General features: G+C 51.2%; 1 protein-coding gene across 2 annotated transcripts; it reads right to left on the reverse strand.

Moving 5' to 3' along the window:
• Nucleotides 1-1,991: 1,991 nt before the first annotated feature.
• On the reverse strand, nucleotides 1,992-9,008 carry ANKRD54 (ankyrin repeat domain 54). 2 transcript variants are annotated; one of them, XM_009960356.2, is made up of 8 exons: nucleotides 8,774-9,008; nucleotides 8,369-8,416; nucleotides 5,885-5,983; nucleotides 5,375-5,446; nucleotides 4,930-4,977; nucleotides 4,681-4,805; nucleotides 3,692-3,799; nucleotides 1,992-2,997 (listed from the first exon to the last, which is right to left on the reverse strand). In XM_009960356.2, exons 1-8 carry the CDS (start codon nucleotides 9,006-9,008, stop codon nucleotides 2,923-2,925), a joined length of 810 nt encoding a protein of 269 aa, XP_009958658.2. In that variant the 3' UTR covers nucleotides 1,992-2,922. The 2 variants fall into 2 exon arrangements, with proteins under 2 accessions (XP_009958658.2, XP_086325082.1); XM_086468956.1 differs by lacking the exons at nucleotides 8,369-8,416; nucleotides 8,774-9,008 and adding an exon at nucleotides 8,476-8,497.
• Nucleotides 9,009-9,289: the final 281 nt, after the last annotated feature.

Raw genomic sequence — 9,289 nt, forward strand, 5'->3', positions numbered from 1 at the left:
GGGCAGGGGGAAAAGCTGCTGGGAAAGGCCAGAAGCAGTGGAAAAAACAGTGCCAGTGAGCAGCTCTCTGTGCAGCATGAAGCCACATCTCCTCCTCCCCTGGAACCTTTCCTTTCTTTTTTTTCCTTCCCCAGGACCTAACTCTCTTTCTAGATACAGCTGCTGAGCACAGCAGGGTAGTCTAGGCTTTGGCATGACCAGCTGACACAAACAAACCTAAAACTTTTCTTAGTCCAGTGCCAAACACATGATACGGCTCTCAGAAGCCCAGTGCTTCAGCCCTGAGGCAGGAAATCAGACCTGACTGCAGTGATTCATAGAATATGATTCCTATAGGATGCATTTTTTTTCCCCACTGAAAACCAGATCCACTCTTCTCTCCAGCACCAGGCAAGACAAAGGCCTGAAAATCTGTGGACAACAACATCACGTGTGCTCAGGCTAAAAGCTTCTCTCTGAGTCCCAGATAGGCGTTATTCCTGGTTTTGAGGAAAGCTCTCAAGCTGTGCCTAGTTAGCAGACAATACCAGCAACTAAGGTAACTGCAGCGATAAAGAGCATTTCAGCCGCCTGCTCTTCAGGCACCCTAATGGTCTCCTCAGCAACAAGGCTGTTGAGTGCAGAAGCGCTGGCAGCTGCGTGTATGTGGACACCAAGACGAGGCTGTGAAGCCAGGAAGAAACAAGGAAAGTAAAGATGGGACATTCTGCTCCTCACACAGGGACCACGCTGGGAATTCTCTGCCCTGCCCAGATGTCCCGCCCCAGCCCCTCATCCCCTTGCTGTATCTTCACAGCACAGCCATTTTATCTGGCACAGGGCAAGGCACGAGTTCAGCCACCTTCTCCCCAACGGTTCCTTACTTTTGCAGCAGTGCAGACCGGGCAATGCTGTTTTCCCTCATTCCAAAACATCCCATCTTCCAGCTTGAAGCAATCCCACTGAGATTCTCTTTCCTGTATTTGTACAGTTTCACAGCATCTAACTAGATTCAAAGTTTAAATTTCTTGGCTGTGGGAGTCAAGATCAGAAGGTGAGTCAGCAACTGTGTACCTTGATCTGCAAACAGCCTGGTGTTTGAATTCAAACAACTTTGTGTTGTTGCTTCTGATTTCAGCACCAGGTACGAGAGCAGGAGTTACCAAGTCCAGTGCTGTGTGTGGGGCCTGGAACATAGGTAAAGAAAGAGAAAATGAGCAGTTCTCAAAAAGAGAGAACTTGGCTGAGGAGTCCAAAAAGGCTGATAGGATTTTATTGAAGTTCTAAATACAAAAAGGCCAGATTGTCTCCCACCCCCTCGGTATCCTTCCCATCCAGCGTATCGTAACGAAGTAGCAGTATTCACAGTGACAGCTCCAGCCAAATCACAAGACCATTAGCCCCAGTCATGGCCTTCAGCACCCCATGGATGAACCCATCTAAAAGCCATGCCTATTTCTGGTAACTCAGCTTTGAACATGGAGGTCCACTTAGCCTCTTCCTGGACAAGAGGCCAGATATTAAAGAACATGCTGCCCTGAAGATCTCTGAAGAACGCTCCGGACCGTGGCTGTTGCATGGTTAAGCTGAATCCTAAGAATGAACGCTTCCAAATCAGCGGTCCCCAGGCTGTGGGATGGGTATTGCTACCAGCACGCCGTGTCATTTATGTGTGGCACACAGGTGGGAACTCTATTGGGCATGTTCTTGTCACCCTGCTGCTATTTGTGCACTACTGACAACAAGACTAATGGATCCCTGCTCCAGAACAAAGCTATCTATGTCTTCGTTACTAACCACAGTGGGGCAGAAGCAAGAGATTAGCAAGGGCAATTCCCTGCATCCTTCATAGCTGCAATCACTTGAGGCTCCCAGCAGAGGTCATAACTCGTTCCTCATGCTGCACTTGAGGTCCTGGAGCCGCACCTCTCCATGACAAGCAAGCAACACAGTATGGGTCAGCTCTGGGTTTGGTGCTGCTGAGGCAGCCATATATCCACCTCCATCCCAATAATACGGCTGGATACACAACACCTCCTGTTGCAACTGGACCTCTTGCCCGAGACCACCAGGAACAGGAAACACAAGTCAGTTACGGTGGGGTTTTTTGGGCAGGATGTAGATGTCTGCCTAAAACTGCGCGAGGATTAAGCCACCTCCAACCCTTGCATCAGGGCAGCCCTGACTGGCTAGCTGTCTGCCTGGGTATTTTTTTCAAATGTTTCACTGTAGTATTTAAGCACTAACTTGCAGCACTGATTTAAAAACCAGGGCCAGTGAAAGCTGTTAGTCTAGTGATTAAAAGCTTTGTATCCCATTTATAACCAGACAGATTCTCTGCCCTCTGACCGCAGGCTCTGGGGAAGGTTCAGATTAAACCTCGGTGTGTGTTTCTCAAGGCAGTATGTTTGCTCAGCTGCTAGCGTACAGAACTAACTGTGTGTTCTTCTCACAGCACAAAGCCCTCTGTTGACCGAGGCATCCACTCTGTCCCCCGTGCAAGTGAGCGCTGTGGAGGTGGCACAAGGTTCCAAGCATTTCTGTGATGTCGGCCAGCTGCCGAATGCACTAGTCAGGGCTGGTGACTGCACATGGCATCGGCCACCACCCACATCAAGCTGAAGTGCTTGGGAGAAGGCAAAATATCTCTGGAAGGGGTATCCTATGCAGCGTCAGCCCATCTGATAAAAAGAAGGGCAGCTCTTTTTTTTCCCAAAAGTCTGAGCTGCAGCATTCTGTTGTCTGTTGTCCAAAGCCTGCTGCCTCCCCGTGAGGCAGCTGTGGCAGCACCAACAGGAACAGTCTTGAACACCAGCAGAGAGTGGATCTGGCAGGAACAGCTGCTGGCAGCAATGTTTATTCAGCAATCTGGGAAGCAAGCTTCAGCTTCTTTTTCTTTCTGAGGCTTCTCCTGCTGCATCAGGAAGATGATTTGGAAGCCCATTACCTCTTCTCCATCTTCTGCATCTGCAGGCTGAGTGATGTGAAGCTCGCCAGGAGGTCTGTAACCTCATCCACCTGCCAGAAGAATACAGCTGGCTGTTAGGCAGGGGAATGCAGCTGCGCAGTCGCCCACCACCACAGAAGAAACCCCCACGCAGCAGGGACCACCCTTGCACCAGGACTGCCAGTAATGCCCATGCTGAGCTTACACTAGGACAGGATCCCTTTGGTCCCACAATTGTGTAGAAGGGTTCCTGTCCTCACGATCAAACGAGTCCTAACCTAAGACAACAGGAGCTTCTCCCCTTTCCTCTGGAGGTCAGTGCTTGACCTCCACCTCGTGCGATTTAGCCAGTCCTTTATAAACAGAAGCATGTTGCTGCATTACCCGGAACTCAACAATGGTATCAGGGCTGTTCCCTCTAAGCCTGTTTCTAAGGGCCAGTCTTTTGTGGAAGAAAACCCAAACAGACCCTGCAACACTGTGTAGTTGTGCTGATCCCGTCCTTAAAATGCCTGTGCCCTCGGCCCATCTGATCTTTGGCTTCTCTGCCGAGCCGCTAGGCACACAAAATGCTTTCTGCATTTTGAATTCCAAACTAAAGGAGTACCACGAGTTATCATGTGACTTGCTCACTTTACCCAGCGTGAGCGAGAACGCTTCCATAACCGTGTCTTCAATGCCACCTTGCTCATGCAGCTGCATTCTCCCGAACACAGAAGTCACAACACACAAGTAGGTGAGTCACGGTAGCTCAACGCTGCCTACCTGCTCCTTTGTGCTAGTCATCTGTAACCTGGAGCAGAGATCATCCAGCTGCTCCTTTTGCTCGTGCCTCCCCAGACGCTCCAGGTATTCCCGCAACATCTGGATAATCTGAAACCAACGGGCATAAGAGGGAAACATCAGACAGCTGCACCAGGCTGGGATGTTTTTACAGGAAAAAGAAATGGCAGTCAAATTGCCAAGCACAGCCTTGACGCTGCGGTACGTGGCAGCGTACATGACCCACAGAGAAGCGCACATGCAAAGCAACTGGAAAGCACTAATGGCAGCAACAAAGCCCAGTGAGTCACCAGAGGCGTTGATCAGCCACAGAGGGACTAGTCGTGATCCCTGTGCCTGGTTTAAGGGAAGAGAGACAGGCCCAGCTGAAAAAGCATAAGGTCCAGCCCTGAAAGCATCAAGCTTTTCTTTATGGCTAGCTAGCTTCCCTCGCTGTGAGGAGCAGGGACTTCCCACTCCAGCAGGATTTGCTTGTGCACCGAGGATGAAAATCCTTGTGGCTCCTGAAGCGAGGCCCACACCTCGTGCATTCATGATGCAGCCCCGTGACTGCTGTCCTACTCTATGCCCCCACGTATCGGAGCAGGGCAGACTGTGCCAGGACTGTAGAGTCCCTGAGTGTGTACGCCATAGCTACAGCCCCATGCTGTGGTCCCTCTCCTGTCACAAGGCATCTGTCTTACACAGTGGTTGAAGGAAAGAGAACGCTCCATATAGCCCGAGAATTAAGACATTCAATGCATCCTTGGCCTACCAGAGCCAAGAGAGGTCCTGCAAAAATTCAGAGTAGTGGTTGGGAAAAAAGGAAGGTCTCTGAAAACAGAAGGAAATAGTCAAACTCTCCCCAGAGCAGCTAAGAGCCTACAGACAGGTATTTGAAACAGCTACTAAATGATAGTTCACCCTCAGAGGGTGCAGGAGACTGCCAGGGGCTGCACCACCTAACCAGAACACAGCACTGTTTCTTTTACCTGTTTCACTTCAAGGCGTACGGCCTCCAGGCTGTGGGAGAGCCCTTCCTGCAGGATGTTTAGCTTTGATTTAGCGAGGTGCAGTGGGGTTCTGCCAGCTCGATCCAAGGCGTCAACTCTGGCCCCTGCAAGATGTGTAAGCAAAGACAGAAAGTGAGGTCTGTCTTCAAGACTCGGTGTCCCTGGGGAGTATCAACAGGGGCAGGGCAGGAAAGGGACAGGCTGTAATTGTTATAGAGGAAATGTTACCTCCGCGCAGCAGCGTGGTGATGACAGGAACATGGTTCGTGCAGGCAGCTGGGGAGGGAAAACACAGGACACGCAACTCAGAGGTACTAGCAAACACAAAGGAGCTTCTGCTCAAGAGTGGAGCTTCTTCCTTCCCAAAGGGCTCTTTGCCATGGGAAAGAGGAATAGCCCAACTGCTAAAGGCAACCTCACACTCAAGCCTGAGTACTCCCTCTGGAATAGATCTTGCACTCCTCGAGGCTGGCAAAGGGAGGGAAATGGATTTTCTCAAACTCTGACCCTTAAACCTTTGTGAGGAGTGAAATGCAAAGAGTCCCTCCTAGGTTGTTAAAGCTGGGGATGCATACTGTGATGCACAGGAAAGAGGAAGGTGGAGAAGAAAAAACCAGCAAGGCAGTGTTCACCTCACCTCTCCACATGCAAAGCTCATCTGTGTGGCACTTACCCAAGTGTAAGGGGGTGTTTCCCAGCCCATCTCTCTGGTTTGGGTCAGCCCCATGGTCCAGAAGCAGTTGCACTGGAAACAAGTAAACACAGCCACGTCAGTCCCTTCCCTTTGCCCCACGGGTCAGGCCCACATGGGCCACAGGTCCGGGTGCTTCTGTTCGGCTCATCAGCTTCCTCCCAGAGACAGGGGATGGAGGCTTGTGCAGCAAAGCTGAAGGACCCAGCACAAAGCCAGGCAGTGCCACTGCCCCTGGGCTCCCCGAGGAGAGGAATCGGGACCAAGGCCACCCTTCCTTCTGCACCAGTACAGCCCCAGAGCTGGGAGCTCCTGCTCCCCCTTCAGCAGGGAGTTACGGCAAGCCCTGGAGCCAGAGTTCAGCCGGCAACTTTGCCACAAAAACGCACAGAAAACAGCAATCTCTGTCACGTGCTGAATCAAAATAAAAAGCATCCTTCGAAATCTCGGCCGCGGTGAGACTGGAAGGCAGAACTCCCCCGCCCCACTCACCGATGTGATCGTTGCCATTGCAGGAGGCAAAGTGCAGGGCTGTCCGGCCTTTGTCATCCGCCGCACAGGGGTCCGTTCCGTCCTCCAGGAGTTGCTGCACTGACAGCCCCAAGGAGGAGAAGAAAACAGGTAAGCTGAAGGGGCACCTGATCAGAAAGGGGTGATGCTATTCCCTCTTCTACGGGCAGAATCACACTCTGCCAGATGCCAAGTCAGTTGGACTTGAACCAGCTCCCGGTTGTGCAGCAGAACCAGCCCAGGCGGCGTGCCCTCCACCCTCTGTTACATCCTTCACCAGCTTCCATGTAGTGCCATAAAAGATAAACCAAGAGCTGTAACAGTTAAGGCTAAGGATCCCTCTAGAAAAATTTTCAAGCTCCAAGGACAATCAGCAGCAAATGCCTATAGAAAACTATAAAAAGACAGAAAGGATGTGGGGCTAACTCTCACAGCCTTTAGTCAGCTGCATCTCAGGCTCTTCCCAAGCTAGAATTAGCTTACTATCCCTCCATGGGCTTTCTGCATACAATTCCATGGTCATTTTTCTGCATCTGTGTAAACTTTTCACATCAGCATGGTTCCACGGCAAGAAGTTTCACAGTGTTAACCACACGCAGTGAGAAAAGCCACCTCTTCACACCTGTTTTGAATACACCCCCTCCTAGATTCATCTGAAACTCCTAGTTTTTGCCAAACTAATGGTGGCTACTGTCTGGGAAGCGGGTAGGCGAGTACCCCAGCCTGCCAACAGCAGTGCAAATATACCCTTAGGAGACGTATTGAAGTGAGCTAGTGAACAGCTCGAGTAGCCATACCATCATCTACTCACACTTGTTCCCCCTGTTTTTCCACCCAGCTACTTCTTCAATGCCACCATTGGAACTTCTTGTAACCTGAACTACTTCCTTTTCTCAGATAAGAAGGAAAAAACAGACACAGAAAGACACAGAAACTAGTGTGACTCCAGTATTGGGTATAACAAAGGCAAAGAGACCAGTAAAGGCTGCAAAGCTTAGGGACATAAAAGTATGATCTACTGCAACATGCATAAGGGCAGCTGTAAGGGCTATGGCTCCTGTTGTTTTGAAAGTATTGTGTTATAGTCACCAGTGTGTAAAATAAAGCTCATTCTGTAGGTGTTAAAAATACTGACGGATTTGCTGTATTTTAGATCTTTAATAGCATATCCTGCCACAGCCAAGACTGACCAGTATTGGAGACAAGAAACTAGATAGCTCAGACCACTGTCAGTCACCATTCATCTCAGCTTCCAGAGATCAAACTGTAGTCAGATTTTAATTCCTTACTGTACACCTACTGCTTTAAGGGTGGTACAGAACTGAAAGGAACATCTGAAAATCTGGAAGCGGCACTAACAGGGGATGTTTGACACTCCAGAAGAAAGATAGGGAGACTCACAGCGCCACCAGTGAGAACCATTAATGGGGAACACTTTACCTAGTCCTTCCCTGAAGCCAGCAGGAAATGACATAACCTCTCCCACCCAGTGCCACCACAGGAAACAGCAAAGATTTTTACTTGTTGATGAAGAATAAATTCTTCATCAGACACTTCCTCAAGTTGCAGAGTACACAAAACACAGCACGATTGTAAAGAGGGGAACCTGTGTATCAAATACAGGTGTAAAATTCTAAGACGGATTGAAACAGAGACTTTCATAAAGCCCAATTCTTTCATTCTTCCTCTTGACTTGGTGACTGAAGCCAGGCCTTTCTGCACTGACAGAGCTCACACACGAACTTTATCCATTAGTTCATGAAACAAGGTGTACTGTGGAGGCAAAGGGTGAAGCACACCAGACAAACCTCTGTTCTAATATACTCGGAGTTTCTACAAGTCCAACCAGTTTCCAATTCTATTCACAGAATGCCCTGATGAACAGCACAGCTGAGGGGACAGTATAGTCTAAGGAGGGACAATGATAAGAGGCAGATAACATACACCAAAATTGTTGCTGGACATTTCCTATCAAACCTCCCCTAATCTACAGTATAGAGAGGTAAAGGGAGTCACAGATAGGCCACAAGCCTTCTCTGAAGTCACTGTGAGAGGCAGAGTCCAGCGCTGGTCCTGGCTGTGATCTACTTGGTCACAGTCTCATCACACAGGGTATGGCTTAGATAAATATAACTTTTCCACTTTACCAAAACAGTACTCTCCTGCTGCTTACAACCAGGCAAAAGTTACACACCAGAGAAGCTGGAACAGTGCTGATTTAGCTTGAGGCAGTTGGAAAACTAACACTATGAACCAGAACACAGTGACAAAGTGAATACTATAACCAGCCTCACTCTGCTCAGGGAACGAAACAAGGCTCCAGAAAAGCACCTTCTAGATTTGCAGCATCTAAAGCACCATGCCTACAAACTACCTGCACCCTCCTCCTCCTCTCCTAAAATAAAGGTCCTTGACAAAACTGCCCTTCCAGGAAGACGTCCCAAGTAGGACTGGCAGAAGACTTACCTGTGTCCAAGTCGTTGCTATTGGCAGCTTCGCGCAGCCTTTTCAGGGCTATGGCAAAAAGAAAGCAATTACTGGAAAGCACAGAGGAAAAAGGAGCGTTTCCCTACCGAAACATCCCATCCCAGTACTTGAGCCCAGACGCAGGGCCCAAACCACGCTGGTGCTTGCTCAGCCCAGAGAAGGGGAAGCAGGAGATCACGATGCCAGGTAAGAAGCGCTCTCCTTGTCTCCTCCTGAGGCCTCCCGCTCCTGGCCGGCACCCTCCCCTGGCAGCAGCAAGGGTGCCTCCCCAAGCCGCCCACCGAGCAGATCCAACCTCCGTCCAGAGGCCCCGCACACGGGAAAGCCGAAGCTTTACCGGCTCCCCAAACCGGAGGTTCTCTCTCCACCCCGCTCCCCGCTCACCGTGGCTCTCCTTGCCCGTAGGCCCCAGCCGGCGGTGGAGGCGGACGGCCCTGCGCAGGCGGCGGGCCGGGATCTTGCCCGCGGGCTCCTCCCGCTGCCACAGGACGTGCAGGTAGCCGAGGGGGGCGCTTGCAGCAGCCCCCAGCGCCAGCCCGGCCCCCGGCTCTGGCTCTGACTCCGGCCCTGACCCCACATCGGGCGCTGCCGCGGCCCCGCCGCCGCCGCCGCCCTCCATCCCCTCACGGGCCGACCCGGGCCGGCTGCGGGGGCGGGAGAGGGGAGGGTCGTCGCTGTAGCAACGGGGCGGGCCGTGTCCGCTCGACCAATCGAAGGCGCCGCACTCCTGTGCATACAGCCAATGGGGAGGTAGAAGGAGTGGGGAGGGGAAGGAAGGCGAGTAGATAGGCCAGGCGAGAGGTGAAAGGTTTGACGGGCAAATACGCTCACCAGTCAGAGAGAGGGGCGGGCCATAGGCAGCAGCAGGCCCATGGCAGCTCAGCAGGCTAAAGACAGGCA

The sequence above is a fragment of the Leptosomus discolor genome, chromosome 1 (assembly GCF_034619465.1).
Source record: "Leptosomus discolor isolate bLepDis1 chromosome 1, bLepDis1.hap2, whole genome shotgun sequence".
NCBI lineage: Eukaryota > Metazoa > Chordata > Aves > Leptosomiformes > Leptosomidae > Leptosomus > Leptosomus discolor.

Bases quoted from the DNA above. Each gene is read 5' to 3' on its own strand.
- ANKRD54 (XM_009960356.2), bottom strand. From the start codon at position 9,008: ATGGAGGGCGGCGGCGGCGGCGGGGCCGCGGCAGCGCCCGATGTGGGG. The intron at 5,447-5,884 runs GTGAGTGGGGCG...ACTTGTTTCCAG, and splicing joins CAATGGCAACGATCACATCG to TGCAACTGCTTCTGGACCAT. The intron at 4,806-4,929 runs GTAACATTTCCT...CACATCTTGCAG, and splicing joins CACCACGCTGCTGCGCGGAG to GGGCCAGAGTTGACGCCTTG.